The sequence below is a fragment of the Capsicum annuum genome, chromosome 10 (genome assembly GCF_002878395.1).
Source record: "Capsicum annuum cultivar UCD-10X-F1 chromosome 10, UCD10Xv1.1, whole genome shotgun sequence".
NCBI lineage: Eukaryota > Viridiplantae > Streptophyta > Magnoliopsida > Solanales > Solanaceae > Capsicum > Capsicum annuum.
The window spans coordinates 214,963,921-214,981,617 of NC_061120.1; the positions used below are offsets into that span (position 1 = coordinate 214,963,921).

At 27.4% G+C, this 17,697-nt stretch overlaps 1 protein-coding gene across 1 annotated transcript; it reads right to left on the reverse strand.

Moving 5' to 3' along the window:
- Positions 1-14,580: 14,580 nt before the first annotated feature.
- Positions 14,581-16,914, reverse strand: LOC107854552 (transcription factor MYB60). Its single transcript, XM_016699562.2, has 3 exons — positions 16,546-16,914; positions 15,983-16,112; positions 14,581-15,731 (listed from the first exon to the last, which is right to left on the reverse strand). Exons 1-3 carry the CDS (start codon positions 16,676-16,678, stop codon positions 15,128-15,130), a joined length of 867 nt encoding a protein of 288 aa, XP_016555048.2. The 5' UTR covers positions 16,679-16,914; the 3' UTR covers positions 14,581-15,127.
- Positions 16,915-17,697: the final 783 nt, after the last annotated feature.

Genomic DNA, 17,697 nt, shown 5'->3' on the forward strand with positions numbered 1-17,697 from the left:
ATTCTGGTCTTCTCTACTACAATTCTTAGAGAAAAGGACTTTGACTTTTGCAAGGTTGATCTTCTGGCCAGAATGTGAGCTGAAACTTAGGAGAATCCTATTAATTGTTTGGCAATTCTTAAGGCCATCTTTTGCAAAAAAGGTTAGGTTATTTGCAAAGAAGAGGTGGGAGATAGAGGGTGATACCAAATAGCCCAAAAACACACACCAAATCAATCCACTAGTTCAAGAAAATCGAGATCCCTTTGGTGACCACACTCGAATTCGAATACAAGAACAAGAAAGAAGATATGGGATTGGGGTCCATTGAAGGATGTCCACTTCAGAGTTGATTTTTCTGAAAAGAAGCTCCATGCAAAGTATAAAGAGGTAGGATGACATAGGATCACCCTGCCTGATTCCACTTGAAGGCATGAAGGGGGAGGGGGGGGGGGGGGGGGTCCCTCCATTGACAAAGATGGAAATATTTGATGTGGAGATGCATGAAAAGATCAGGTTGGAAAGGTGATGAGGAAAGTTAATAAAAGAGAGGGCATGCCTGATGAAAGACCACTCTAGTCTGTCAATTATTTTTAACCTATATACAAAGATTATATACTAATTACATGTGGTTATAAACATATATTTTACCTTTGCTAGCTATTTTTAGTTAAAGCGATTAGATAGATAAATATTTAGGTTAATTTTTCAAACATATAGAAGAATAAGACAAAAAGGTTGGGGTCGTTAGCGCTTTTTCCCGCGCTTTTTCCCTTCAAATGACTGCTCTTTAGGCTTTGCCCTTCATAACAAACAACCTTTTTTGCGAGACATAAATTTGTATTTTTTAAATCATAATATTTCACGTTCCTTAAGTGATGCCTCTATATGATTTCAGTTTCTAAAGAACTTATTTCTCCCTGGGCATTACTAAAAAGCAAAAACTAAAGACCACTTATTTGAAAGATAAAAAATAAGAAAAAAACAACATAAATTCCGACAGTTTGGAGCTTAATTACAGAAAATTTTGATATTTTACATAATTACTGAAATTCCAACTTTGAGTCTGTCGAGATACATAATTAGCTCCCGATATATCCAACGAAGATACATTTTTTCCTTTATAAAGATACATAATTAGCTCCTGATATATTTTTTCTGATTTTGGGTCTGTCGAACTACATAATTAGCTCCCAATACATCCAACGAAGATATATAATTAGTTGATATTTTTATAGTTACAGGTGGAAATTTGTGTAAATCGATAAGTTAAAGGTGTATGTTTATGTTATTTTTCTCAAAAATTAAAGGTTAGCCGGAGAAACGTGCAATTTTATGATACCTACTGCAGATCGAATGAAGATGGGCCAATATAAGTTCTGTTGGCAGTCCAACTAAGTTGGCCCATAGTTGCTCAAGGCCCATCGTTGTAATACCCATTTAACCTCGGCCCATACAAGAACTGACCCAAAATCTGGTGTTTGGATCTTCAACAAAATGTGTGATTCATTTACACCTTTGCCCTATTATATATATATATATACTAGTTTAGGTGTACGGGTGAGCGTGTAATTCACTTTATTGAGTTCAAATGTTATACTAAATAGGTTTTTTGTTTGAATAATAAAGATGAATACAATAATTAAATTCAACATCTTTTGGAGAATTTATTTAATTAAGCCTAACATTTACCAAAAAAAATTCTCAAAGTTAATAGACATTCATCTACCACATGTAAACTGCAACAAAATAATACGATGACAGAGATATCAAAACAATATAATTAAATCTAACCTTTGCACAAAAATCTCCTCAAAGTCGTCTGGCACTTATCTACCACCTGTAAACTATAACAAAATAATATGACAATAGAGATATCAAAATAATACAACTGAACTTTATCTTTATACAAAAAAAATCTCAAAACAAATATATAAAAACAATACAATTAAACCTAACATTTATCTAAAAAAAATTCTCAAAGCCGACCAACATTCATCTACCACCTATAAATTCATCTATGACCTGTAAACTACAACAAAATAATATAATAATTTTGATGAAAATAATTCTTCTTTGAACGAATCTTTTGACACTAAAGAATGACTTGAATGAAAACAAAGAAGATATATATATTCACACACGTTGAATTTTATCATGTTGACAAAAATAATGAAAAAGTTGAGAGTTAGAAAATTAAGCATCCATCAATCTAGACATGTAACCGATAAATGAGCATCAATCATATTTTCACAATAAGTAAACCAATTTCTTCCATAGTTTATCGTGCATCTAAATATTTATAAAAGTATTTCCTTAATAGAGTCCTATTTTAAGAATATTATTTTTATCCTATGTAGGAGTATTGTTTAGTTGATCAGTTCAAACAAAAATATTAATTGATTCTCCTTTCATATATTTTAGGAGTCTAGTTAATATAATATAAGTAATTAAATAATAAATTAAAAAAAAATAGTGAAAAGACAGTGAAGAATCTTTTAATGAATCACAAAAAGTTCAAATCACTTTTTAAAAGGTTTTCTAACTTTTATATTATATATTATAGATTCAGGAGTTTGATAATTTATAATTTTTGATGCATTTAAAGTTATATATATGGTAAATTTTAAATGTTCTAATATTTATAATGTAAAATATTTAGTTGAAGAGTTGTTAGTTTCTTCATAAGTTATGCTACAAAATTATAAAATTTCCGTAAATACAAATATAGTTTAAAGTCGATAAACATTCATATCGAAAGAAACTCCTTAATTATTAATTTTAAAAAATTTCTTACCCTTTTTTGCTTAACATATATTTTAAGACTTTTTAATTGTAAATATTATAAATATAATGATATAATAATTTAATAAAAAATAGGTGAAAATATAATTTTGTCTAAAATAATTTTTTTTAATGAAGATAAAAAAGTCAATTGTTTTAAATTTTTGAAAAAAATAAGTGTTTTTTTTAAAAAAAATCACCCAAAATAAAGATCTCCTACTAAGTTTTGGACTCTTCCCACTATTTTGTCCATTTATAACATTAGTATTAATCACAATTTTTATTGTTTCGTTAATATTAGGAATTTGGAGTTCTAATAAATAAAAGCTTTATCATAAATATATTTAATTAATTTGTAATTTTTAAATATTAGGAAAAAATAGTGAAAAGATGATTTTGTCTAAAGTGGAGTGTTTTAACGAAGGACAAAAAATTCAATTCACTTTTCTAAGGGTCTTCACACTTTTAATATATTATAGATATAAATATAGATATAGATATAGATATAGATTACCGATTATAGATATATATCACACACAATTTTTCCTTTCGTTTATGATGTAGAATTCGGAGGAAGCACCCAATCTTCGCGTGAAGCAGGGGTGGAGCTAGCTTGGGGTCAAGGGGTTCATCCGAACCTCCTTCAACGAAAAATTATACTAATCATACATATTGGTAGTAATATTTTCTTTATGTACATATAGTTGATGTTGGATCCCCTTTCGGCTAGTTTGTATGCTCACTTTTTCATATTTTGAATCCTCTAAATAAAAATCATGGCTCTACCACTGTTTAGAAGCATGTCCCCCTTTCATGACATGACTGTCTTTAACGACCCTCCTTTCACCATAAGCGTCACATAGACACACTTAGGAGTGGTTCAAGGGTAAACGCCTAATAAAACTGTGCTTTAGGCCCTCCAATTTTATGATTTTCTTTTCTTTTTGACAATATTAAATATAATAAAATAAACTACCATCATTCAATAGAAATATTTTTAAACTTTGAATTGAACTACTCAAATCTTTATAAAAACTAGTTTAGTGTACGTGCTTTGCACGTGATTTTTATGTCAATTAATAAAGCTATCTTATACTCCCTCTGTTTCATAATAAATGAATTGTTGGATTTTGGCACACAGATTAAGGAAAAAACATTAAATACATAAATTTAACTAAACTTTCCATTTTTACCAAAAAAAAAGAAAGAAAAAGTTGACCTTGTAATACCTTTTAAAAAATTAATTGATTGTCAAATCATAAGGGTAAATTTGAAAAAAAAATCAATGATTCACTTATTTCGAAACACCAATAAATACCCCGACAATTCACTTATTCTAAAATGGAGGGAGTATTATTTAAGCTGGAAATTAATAAGTTCTAAATCAAAAGAATAGATACTAACCCTTAATAAGCGCCAAATCGAAAGAGTCGATTACAACCCTAAATTTATAGGTTCATCATTTAAATAAAAAAAACTACATATCAAGATTCACTATGAACGTATATTTCAAATTCAATAAATAAGATTAGTTAAATATCCAATTATAATACTAACGAATAATATATAAAAATAAAAGCTTAATAACATAATCGTAACTAAGTCACATTTAAACAAAAAGAGAAACTAAAGGAAAGAGATAAACCTTTGACTTTTATAGGCTACTTTATTCAACAACAATGTTTTTATCGCCAATTTTTCGATCACAAAATTTCAACTGAAAGAAGAACACGTGCATTATCAAAAATAGAGAATTCAAGGTCAATTATTAATTATGTGTAATTCATATATAATCTTTAAAACTATTAATTAGAAAAAACAAAGAAAGACAACACTTCAGAAAATAACTTGAGCTAAAACTAAAATGTGAAGAAAAAGTAAAAATAAAAGTGGAAGAAGCGTATGCATGCTTCTTGTAAATTTTGTTTCAAAATATTACTTATATAAAATGTAGAAATCCTTTTTTACATAAGGTAAAATTTGAATTGATTTAGAAGTATTACATGTTACGAATTCGTATCTAAATTAAATAATCAAAACTAAAGAGTTATAAATCAAATTAATTATGAATTGTTTTATATCCCAAAAGCATGAGAAAAAAATACACCATATTTAACTAATATGATACATCAAAAGGAAAAAAATACACCATATTTAACTAATATGATACATCAAAAGGTTGAAAAAGACCATTTCAAAGTCTATTAGCATTTTCAAAGTCTGTTAGTTTGTACGAAAATATCATTAGAAATTTGAAAGTAATAATTATTACAATTTCATCCAAAATTCTATCAGTATTTTTCTCTTATTTTTCTTACCATGTATTTGAAGATTCTTTTTCCATTTATAACAGAAAAAAAGTACCAATATTAGTACTCCATATATTTTGCTATTGCCATATATTGTAGGATTCTTTAATTTTTTAATAATTTATTAAAAAATGGTGAGACGACTATTTTGTCTATTGTGGATTTTTTTAACAAAGGACAAAAAATTCAAAACACTTTTTAAAGGGTCTTCACACTTTTAATAGTCAAATGTATGTGCGTTGCACGTGTGTTTTATGTCACGCCGTTAATTAACATAAAATGATATTGAAAATAGCAATTGACTTTAAATAAATATAATTTCTATGCATTGTAAATCAAATATAATAATTCAAACTTGAGAGTTAAATTATATTCTTGAGATTTATTGATAAAAGTAGGAGAGAAACCTTCAAAAAATAGTTAAACTGAGTGCTACTAATTTCTCGGAGGCGATGTAACATGGATGCTAGGACAACAGCCACAATTTATTCCTTAAAATTTTATGACAACACAAACTCGCTTGGATTTTAAAAAAGAAAAGATTTCCCTTACATTATCATCAAGAAATCATATAGGGTTTGGGGAGAATAATGTGTACGTTGATCTAACCTTTTTCTTATAGAGGAGGAGAGATTGTTTTTGATAGACCTGCAATTTCAAACAGATGAAAAAGACGACAACCATCCAAAATTTCAATAATAACTCATTTAGATTATATTTTATCTTTTGAGATAGAATTTTTTTACAACATATAATTTGCATTAAAGATATTAACTAAAAGAAATTTTTAAAAAATGACGATAATAAATGCAAGAAGACACTTGAATCAAAATCGAAATAAGAAGAAAACCTAAAAAGAGAAAAAATGGCGTATTTTTTCTAATTTAGTTTGATCAAAATATAAAGAAGAAGTTATTGTCGTATAATAAGTAAAACAATAACTTATATAAAAAAATTGTAAAAAAATAGGTGTTATAGTTGTGTTAGAAGTCATTAATTTTTAAAATATATAAATAAAAATTTCCAAAAATAAAAACTAATAAAATTTATAACTATAGCAAATCTTTTTTTCCAAAAATATAAGGAGGCTACAATTTTTTTCCTTTTTAAAGTTATCAAAGTCAATTTTAAACCTAAACAAAATAAGACACACCAAAAATAATATTGATAGTGTAAAAAATTATTTTTTTTAATTCTTCTATTTTAATTTTTTTTCCTAATTGAGTTCTTTTCTCGTTCTTTATTTTAGGAATCTTTTATAATACAAAATTTTTTATAATTGAGTTTCTTTTTAGTTCTTTTATGGTAGGAGTCCTTTTATAATAGAAAAATATTAATTGATTCTTCTTCCTATATATTTTATATTTTAGGAGTTTAGTCAATATTATAAAAATAATTATATAAAATTAGATGAAAAAACGAAAAGATGATTTTGTCTGAAGCAAAGACTTTTAATGAAGGATAAAATTGGATAAATAATATGCTTACAATAATATCCAAAGTAATGTATTGAAAACGCATGGTTAACACCTTATTAACTCGAATCAATCCTTACTATTATAAATAATAATAATATTACTCTATGTAAGATAATACTACACTAAAAACAATAATTATGAAAAAACAAAAAAAAATGTAACATTAACTTTTTATTTATTATGTATATTTATATTTTTAAGACCACAGATTAAAATTCAACTTTAAACCATTAATTTTATTAAGACGTTTTTAAACATACTTATTCTCTTATTGAGAGACTAAATATTCTAAGTAAGATTTGTTTCAACATTATACTAAAAAAGTCCATAACACATAGACTGACAAATTTTACAAATTTATTGTTTTGAATTACGGCACATCAAGGTCAAATTTGTTGACCACATGAAGCTAAATTCCAGCAAACCCTCTATCCTATTTAGGAATTAATAAATAAATTTGATTAAAATAATATTTATGTAGGGACAGTAGATAATCAATTACTATTAGTGAGTAAGTAAATGCCACTTCATTGCATAATTAATGAAAAATAAGAGGGGCCTTTAATTTGTCAACATTTTATTTTTCTTAAAAAAAAACCTCTAGCACGTTTTCATGTAGGTCATTGGGTGTAGCTAGGTATGTAGTCCCTCTTATCTCTATCGCTAGATGGGTGTAGCTAGGGCCCTCTTATCTCTATAGTGATATATATTGTGCTAGCACGGACTCAATATATATATAATTTTATTTAAATTTATATGATATAAATAAAATTTACATAATTAATCATTAAAATAATTTAAATTCTTAAATATTGTGATGTATAATACTTTTTTTTCTATTCAATTTAAGTGACAATAATATAATTTTAAGAGCCACCCGAATATTTTATATTTTAAATTTTTAAAATTGTTAATTATCTAATTTATAATATATTTTACATAATTTTTCAATAAGATATAAATATTCTCTTCATCCCAATTTATGCGGCACAGATAAAATTTGGCAATCAGACAATTTTTAAAATATTTTTTGTTAATTATTGTTATTTATAATATTTTTTATTTTATTTTCAAATAATATATGTTGTTTTATATCTTTCTCCGTCTCATCCTAATTTATATGACACTAATATAATTTTGATAGTCAATCAAATTTTTTATGTTAACATATCATTTTGTTATTCTTAATTTTCGAATACATAAATGACTTATAATAAGGGGTGATATTGTAAAATCATTGTTTGAAGGACGACAATTTAATTTAAAACATCAAGAGTTAATTTCGCATCTTATGTCTATTTTATCTTTTGATTAAATGTTATTTATTTTTTTAATACCTAGATGACTCATAATAATCAATTAATAGTGATTGATTATGTTACTCTTATAAAATTAACATAATTTTATCATATTCAATAGTAATCATCGATAACTCACCGGAATAGTATATAATTAAATACAGGATGTTATATTTTATGTATACAAAATATGATATTATTAAATATTATTGGGTAGTGCATTATGTTTATCTCTCACAATAATAAAATTTATTATATATTTTTCTTTATTTCTTTTTTACTTGGTACATATTGACCTAACACAAATCTTAAGAAAATATTCATTAGGAATTTATTTTATTAAATTAATTTTATTAATTTTGTGCTTTAAAAATTTAAATTTAAGTTTAAATATTAGTATTTCTATATAATTAAAAAAAAATTTAAATTTAAATTTACTAAAATAATTAAGTAAAAATAATTAATTTTGAATATAAAAGTCAATTAAAATAATAAAGTTGATTTAGTTTAAATATTTAGTTGCAATTAATTAAAATTAAATTATTATATTATTAATTTACTTAAATTTAAGATGCTATATTTTGCATGTACAAAATATGATATTATTAAACATTATTAGATAGTGCATTATGTTTATCCCTCACAATAATAAAATTTTATTTTTTACTTGATACATATTGACCCAACACCAATCTTAAGAAAATATTCATTAAGAATTTATTTTATTAAATTAAATTTATCAATTTTGTACTTGAAAAATTTAAAGTTAAGTTTAAATATTAGTATTTCTATATACGAAAAATAATTTTAAAATTTAAATTTAGTAAAATGAATAAGTAAAAAAAATAATTTTGAATATAAAAATCAATTAAAATTATAAAATTGATTTACTTTAAATATTTAGTTGCAATTAATTAAAATAAAATTATTATGTTATTAAATTACTTAAATTTAAATCAATTCTATGCAAAGTTGGAAAGTACTGTGGAACCCACCCATCATTATATATAAACATATTTAAATATAGCTTGGAGGCAATCTTGTACATAAATAGAATAAGGTGGACTTTTTTAAGGGCATGATCTGTATCTAAATGAAAGATTGTGGGCATTTTTTAAAGTTATTAATAAGATACAAGTAGCATAGCATAAAAGACAAATTCTTTAAGCAGATTTTTCTTCTAAAAAGACTAAAATTTCCTCAACTATTCAATAAATTCCAAGAAGCAGTCATGTTGAAGTTGGCACTTTCTTTGTTTTGTTTTGTTTTATTTAATTTCTATATTAAAAATAATTGTTTCAATTTATTTGCTTAATTTTTAAAATTAAGAAATTTTGTTATATTTTTTTATTTTTTATTTTTAATATTTAATAATTATATAAAGTAATAATAGTCAAATTTAGAGTTGTTAAGTATTTTTAGAAAATATATTTCTAATTAAAGTTCTCTTAAGGGTGTGTCTAAGTTAACAAAGGTCAAATAAAATAACATGCGTGAAATAATATATTTTTTTTAAAATAATAAAAAATATTAAGATAAAAATATACTGTCTAATTTTAGTAGATACTATTTTTAAATTTTTTTAAAAAAACTTTGTCTAATTTTAGTAGATATTATTTTTAAAAATTTATTATTTATATTTAAAATTTTTATTATACTAAGATTTTTTATGTTAAAACCTATAGTTATGGACTATAACAATCAAATATTTTGTGAATTTTCATAAAATGTAGTATGAAGAGGGCAAAGTTTATCCAATTCTTACCACACCAACATGGGTTGTGGTGTATTGGATGGGACTGCTCCACCCTTAACTAGAGGTCGAAGGTTCGACCCTGGGTATGAAGAAAGCTCTGTTGGAAGCGCTGCCACCTTAATGAGCCCTACAACGCGCGATATGTTAAAATATAACTTTTTTCTAAAATAAAATATCCTAGAATGTATATAAAAAAATTTAAAAAAATTGTATGTTAATATTTAGCCAAACTAAACCAGTTAAATGAAATAAGTTTATTTTTAATCAATGTACATCACATAAATTCAACTGAAAAACATGTATTTTTGTTCTCTTGTTGTTTCTTTTTATAACGTTATCTTAATTATTTTCTTTTGTAAAAATAAAAATAAACACATCATAAGTTTATATTTTTTTAGTGTTGATAAGTTTTATTAGTATATAAATTTTCTTTTCCTTCCTTTAAGCTGCAGCACAATCCAATAGTGCACAATATTTTGTTTAAATTGACAATAATGCCTTTAGAGCAATTTTTTTTAACAAGAAGCACACATGTTGAAAGTGACTCTTCTATATTATATAATGGGTTGGTTATCATGTTTTCGTTTCACGAAAATTCAGGGGCGGATTTTTATGTATTTTCTTTATGCTCCGGTATTCATTAAATCTGACGCAGATTAGATATAATTATATAAAAAAATTAAAAGTATAAAAATTAGTTTAAGCTTAAAAAAATCCCCCAAAAAATCAAAAATATAGTTGTGCACTTTGATTTTTAGGTGGAATCTTTAAATGTTAATATGCGTGTTCGAACCTCACGAGCACCCACGATCCCTAAACCACATATCCTCCGGTGCAAAAATTATAAGTTCATTAATCTTCAGAGTTATATTAGGTTAGGTTACTTCGATATCTTAAAAGTACAATTTAGGTACTCAAAACTTTGGGAAACGTATTATAAGGTGCAACTCTTCTCACATCTTAAAATGTTAATTAATCAAAGTTACAAGCTTGAAAAGTGAAATACAACAAATATTTTGGGAGGCAGAAAGTATTGTCCTATATTTGTTCAACACGTGTCCAAAAAATTGCTATTGTTGAGTTGTAATGTATTTAAATATGTTGTAGGGTTTTGTAGGGTGGCCATTACATTACGAGTATTACATTTTGACCAAATTATTGCCATATTTAATTTCATTGCGGCAATATTTCTAAAGGTGTATTTGTGAATATCACATGCATGACAATTTTTGCCAGCAAATCATATTTTTGGAAAAACATATGATGACAAATAAAGTAATTTAATATGATTTATGTGCTATTTTTTGGGAGGTTGACTGATGCTTGATTGAATCACTCTCTAATTTGGTACATCAACTGATATTTATGTTGATGATAAAAACAAATGACAGTCTGATGCATTAAAACTTTCCGCCATGTGCAGAGTCCTAGAAAGAGTCGAATCACACAAGCTAAGGGTCTTTTACACGCAGCTTGGTCTTACATATATTTCTATAAGGGGTTGTTTCCACAACTTGGACATGACAATATGGTGCATTAAAGCTCCCCGCTATGCACAAGGTCCTAGGAAGGGCCGAATCACACACAGGTCTACTGTACGCAGCCTCCTCTTACATATATGTCTGAAAGGGGTTGTTTTTCATAACTTGAACTCTTGACCTCCTGATCATAATTTTATCAATTACTCCAACGCTCCCATTCATATTGATGATTCTTATAAAAAAACCAAAAAAAACTTCCAAGGTAGCATGCATTATTAATTTGACATGCTAAAGTCTCTAAAGGTCACGATGAATTAATCAAACTATACCCTTAGAGAAAGGGCATAAATAATATAGGGAAATCACATGTTTCCCTCTTTCATTTTTGTTAAATCTTTGAGAAAAGAAATTAAAGTTACATGAAAAAATAAAGGCATTTTATTATTACCCTAAAGAGATAACAAGAATTTCGTGACACTCACTTTTTCCCCTTCAAGATTATTGATTGTTTCTTTTTTACTATTTTTTCCCTTTTGGTATGTAAATTCTTCTTCAATTAAATGATTTTCTAAATACATTTTAAAAAAATAAAAATGAAAGGGCTATCTAAATAATAGTACTATAGATGTGTTCTTTTCTCTCTCTAGGTATTGTATTAGTCAAAATTAGAGGAAGAATAACTATAGTATTCACATAAAAAATAATAATAGAAAAATAATGTAGCCTAGTGCCCTATGCACATTTGATTTTAAAAGGTAAATAATTATATATTTTATTTCTTTTGTTTTAAATAATCACCATTTATAAAACAAAGAATGTGGTTGGTTTTTTATATTTTTTTAGGTTAACCTTAAGATGATAATGTTCCACGTAAATTTCACTTTTTACTTATCAAGTTTTACTTGTTATCATTGTGAATCTCTAGTCCGTTATCTTCTATTATCGATATTCTCCTTCTGATTTAAGATCAATACATTTCCAAAATGATATTTAATTCATTTTATTATTTTTAGCTCATTGACGATAATATATCTCACAAGTAACGACTTGGGAAGGTGATGTATATACAATTTTAAGAGAACGTCAATACTTTTGCTTAAATATTACAACACACTCTTGTGGTGAGGTCCTTCCCCGAATCCTGAGCATTACGAAAGTTTTAGTGTATCAGGTTGTCCTTTTTTATCGAGTTGAGTTTCCTTGAATATAACTTTTGTCGTGAATCTCCTACTTTTACCAGCGGGGAATCTTAATAGCTTAGTTGGTTAGTTACCTGAACTTTCACCTTATTGGTGAAGGTTCGATTCCCCACATTGTAATCTCCTTTCTTTACCCCATAAAAAAAATAAAAAAAATCCTACTTTTACCAGCATTAATTTTTGATTTTAAAAAATCGTTTGTTAATTGTTTAATTTCGTAAATACTTATATATAGTGTTATAAATTTTTTCACTTCTTGCTTTAGAGGTTGAAAATTAGTACCTATATTATGGGGCTAGTATTAGTAAGTTTTAGGGTGTGTTTGGTATGATGCAAAATATTTTTCATGGAAAATGTTTTCCTGGAAAAAGTTTTCCTGAAAAATAAGTTGGTTTTCTACTTATTTTCTCATGTTTGGTTAGTGAGTGGAAAATATTTTTTGAAAAATATTTTGTGGTGTTTGATTGGTGAGTAGAAAATGTTTTTCAGAAATATATTTTCTAGTGTTTGGTTGGTGAGTGAAAAAATATTATTTAGAAAATACTACTAACTGTTAACTAGTATACCACTGCCTGAACTAATTTAAGCATAACAAATAATATCAATATCGATTATTAAGATATTACAAGTCACTAAATTTTAAGTAATTACTAATTAGCAAACATACGAGAAACTTTTCAACATTTTATCAGGACAATCTCAAGATACCACAATCAATAGAAATACAATTGAACGATGAGCTTATTTAACCTTGTGAAACAAACTACGACGATGACAAAATGGAATATGCAATTAGTAAAAGTAACATAGGTAAGTCTTCATCTATGCACATGAAAATAACAATATATTCAATGAACATTGGAAACAAGAAAAAATTCAGACTTCAATATTTTTTATTTCAAGCAGTGAAAAATTGAAGCAAAGCACAATGAAAAATGTTTCTGAGTAATGTGAATTTTTTGAGTAATGTGAATTTAAGTGTTGTTAGGGTGGGGGAAGAGGGGTGGGAGCATAAAAGTTACATCTGTCATTTTCTGAAAAATGACTTTCCTTGGCCCATGAGGGAAGTCATTTTCCCTCAAATAAAGAAAAATAAGTCATTTTGGAAAACATTTTCTCAATGTTTTAGTACAACCAAACAAGGGAAAATAAAAAAACATTTTCGAGAAAATATTTTCCATCATACCAAACCCACCCTTAGTACCTAAGTCCACAATTTTATGACTTTTGTTTTGACTAATAGTCCCAACTCTCATAATTATTGATTCATATTTATAACTCTCCATATTAGTCTACATCCCCTTTAATTCGTAGGTCATAGATAAATATATATATCGATCAGTTTGAGCTCATCTCAATTAATTTCGTAGGATATCCGTCACTTTTCACCAACAATAATATTAGGTAAGTCTGTCCATCAAAACTAGATCGAACATATCGGTGTGAAGAAATCACCTAGTGATTTTATCTCTACTAGAATTTTGTCTCCGTCCATGTTAATTATATTATGTGAATCCAGAGATTAATATTTTGAGTTTATAATGGTTAAGTTTTGGCTAATATTATGTGGATAGTTTAAGTTATATACATTGGTGATGATTAATATAATTTGACATTTTGTACTAATTTAATTTTTACAAATTAGTAAATCATGTTTATTGTTATAAATAGTGTGTACTTTATTTTTTTTTTCAACAATAAATGGTGTGTACTTTATTTTTTTTCAACAATAAATGGTGTGTACTCATAATAGTGCAAAAATATTAATAATTGTCGGTGCATAAAATTTAACTTTGATATATATACTATAACACAATACAATTTTAAAAGCATTAGTTAATTATCTATTTAAATGATCCTACATATGTATAACTACCCTCTTAACTTCCTACCACACTCCATTATTATTGCTTTTAATTTCCTATATATGTGGAAGAAATATCTTCCCCCCCCCCCCCCCCCCCCCCACCCACACATCTTTTCCAAGTGATCGTTGAAATAGCCTTTTGCAGAAATATGAATTAAAGTCGCGTATAATAAATCCTTATGATTCGATTCTTCTTTAAATTCAGGATATATCGGAAGCTTTACTGCACTAAATTATCCTTTTGCCTTTCTAAGTGATTTTGGGATGTTTTACAGAGTTCAAACTTGTGCCATTAAAAACTATGAGTCATTTTTATTTTATATACATTACAGAAATAAAAAAACAATGAGCTTGATCATAAAAATAAGTTGGCTTTACTGATCAAATATTGAATAATTAATTTACAAAATAAGTAAGACTCGATTGATATAAGAAAGAAAGCACATAATGGATATTATTATAAACTTTCACGAATTAGAAAAATTACAAAAAATTAGAACTACATATGTTAATTAAAAATTCATACACATTAAAGGACTTCTTCCTGGTCCTGTCATCAAAAACCTTCTTCGATTGACAGAACATTTCACTACATACATACACTTGAAAAAGTAGCTTTCAAGTCTCATCGCTTCGGTTAATCACTTGAACACTAATACATTTTTGATGTAACATTCCGCCAATGACACTTGAAATATATATATAATAACTTTCAAGATCTCATTATTTCGGTTGAATGATCACTTGAATACTTGATCAGTAAGCTATTACGCTTTCTTCAAAAGAGTACCCCCTGCCCCCAAACAAACTCCACACAAGGAAAACCGAATCACTTGAATACTTGATCAGTAAGCTATTACGCTTTCTTAAAAAGAGCACCCCATGCCCCCAAACAAACTCCACACAAGTAAAAAATAGAAAGAAAGAGAAAAAAATAGTCATAAGTTGTATAAAGAGAAAATAATATATAGTATTATCATGTGAATATCATAGGAAGTTCCATGAGTTCTTCAACTTGACCACCATTTTCTTCTAGTAGCCACTTCTCAAGATATGTGAATGGAGGTGGACTTGTCTTTCCATGATCAACAACAACAACTCCATTGCTCTCACAATTACTTGATTTCTCTTTTGGAATAATCCAAGAATTTTCATTTTCCTCACAAGTACTCTTAACAATTTCTTGATCTTGATCATTTTTTTGTGCCACATGCAACATCTCATCATCATGGTCATGATCAATATTGTTTCTTCTAGAAGGATTATTAGGGGAAGATCTCATCCAACCTTCTAAAAGTCTTGAAATATTTTCTGTACTTGAAGCATACAATGATGATGATGAAGAATTTGATGAGATCCCTTGCTTATCATTATTATTGACACTTAATTGCCATGAGAATTGATGATGATTATCATAATTAATATTGTTATTATTATTATTATTAGGAAGAAGAGGAGCCAAATTATGTGAATCCAATTCTGTTTGGAGTTTCTTGAGTTTCTTCTTTAGATGAGTATTCCAATAATTCTTGATGTCATTGTCTGTCCTTTGTGGTAGATATGAAGCTATGGCTGCCCATCTATACAACACATATACATATATATAATATATCAGTCATATATAATGTATCAACCAAATATATGTACAAGTACAACAATGTATATTGTTTCAACGTCTCAATCTCAAATAAGTTTGAAAGTCAGTTATATGAATACTCACTGTTCATATCGCGTTGTTTACGTATACCTAAGTGCTTTATCTTTTAATTGTAGAGTTAAAAGGAAAAAAAAAAAGTACTATAATTAAGAAGGTGATGATCAAGAACATTACTTGTTACCCAATAAAGCTTGAAGATGGATAATCATTCCTTCTTCATGTGGAGTGAAATTCCCCCTTTTGATTCCTGGCCTCAAGTAATTTGTCCACCTTAGCCTACAACTTTTGCTGCATCTCATCAACCCTAGACAATTTTTTTTTAAAAAAAAAAAAAACAAAAAAAAAAGAAGAGGAAAATTGCTTCATTATACATGAATATTTTAAATTTTAAACAATAAAGTAGAGAAAACCATAATATTTTTTTTTACAAAGATTAAACAAAAAAAAAACTCTATAGTTATAACACTTTTAAACATATTAGGGACACTTTGAAGTGGAGTGGTATGCACTCATTTATCGTTAACCAAAAGTCTCAATTTCGAGCCCTGGATAGGATAAAGAGTCACCTTTGTTACTAGGGACTCCGGGTGGAGTGATAAGTACTACTCCTTCAGCCTTAACCAGAAGTCTCCTGGGACTTCCCGACATGAATTTCAGTTGGGCCCAGATACCAATGCCAGATGGAAAACAAAAAAAATTGAAAACAAACTTAAGATTCAAGATTTGAACTAAATTACCAGTATTAGTAGGGACTGATCTCCAATTTCCAGGACCATGTTCTTGTATATAAGAGACTAAAATGATATCTTCTTCAGGAGTCCAAGGACCTTTCTTGATACCTATTTTATCACAACAAGGAGGCCTCCCCATAGTTTGTTTGGGGGGGGGGGGGGGGGGGGGGGGGGGGGGGTTGTTGTTGTTGTTGTTGTTTTTGTGTGAAGTGTTTTTGATGTATGTATAGAAAGTTGAAATGAAAATGAGGAGGCATATATAGATAGGTGTTTAAATAAAGGGAGGTGATTGGAAGAAAGAAAAAAAAGAAGAAGATGGTTTTTAATTAATTCATTCATTGTTGAATTTGCTGGACAGAAGGTGACACACATAGGTTCTGTGTCCTTTTTGTGGCACTTAAATGTTAAAGAGACACTAAAGAGTTTAAAACACTTGAAGTCAGAAGAGGAGGGGGGGGGGGGGGGGGAAATTACTTGCTTCCTCGTGACTTTTTTTTCTTTACATCTGTATAGTACTTTATAAAATAGGGGGTAGAAAAAAAAAGAGAGCTTTGGTTGATACCATATTGCCAATTCAATTTTAATATGTGCATGTATACTATTGTATCATAATATGTTTAGTTTATTGTGCTTTGACTATTACATTATTTAATTGTTGTTATTATTTTGTAGACAGATTTTGCTTTGTTGCTCCCTCCGCCCATAAATATTTATCCACTTTTGACTTGATACGTATCTTAAAAAATAATAAATAGAGGGGTGATTTTACTTATCACCCTTTGAATTGTAATAATTTTTTCTTTGAAAAATGCAATGAGTGATATATTGTATTTAATATCAACGGTAAAATAGGTAAAAGCAGGTAAATTATTCATTGATTTTATAAACTGGATAAGTATTGTTGGACATTCTAAAATAAAAAAGTGGACAAGTAAAGATGGACGGAGGGAGTAGTTGCTTTGTTTTCTTCACTATTGTTTTCTTCTCTGTTCTTGGATTTGCTACACTTGAGCCGACGATATTTAGAAAATAGTACGAGTGGTAAAATTTGCATACACTCCATCCTCCTTAGACGTCACTCGTGGCATTTCACTATGTTATTATTATTGTTGTTTCATGTATACATGTTGTATGATAATTTTTCTCAAGATGGTATAT

Excerpts from the sequence above, each read along its gene's own strand:
- LOC107854552 (XM_016699562.2), bottom strand. The coding sequence starts at position 16,678 with ATGGGGAGGCCTCCTTGTTGTGATAAAATAGGTATCAAGAAAGGTCCT. Across the intron at positions 16,113-16,545 it reads ATCAGTCCCTACTAATACTG|GGTTGATGAGATGCAGCAAA; the intron begins GTAATTTAGTTC and ends AAAATTGTCTAG. Across the intron at positions 15,732-15,982 it reads CAAGCTTTATTGGGTAACAA|ATGGGCAGCCATAGCTTCAT; the intron begins GTAATGTTCTTG and ends TGTGTTGTATAG.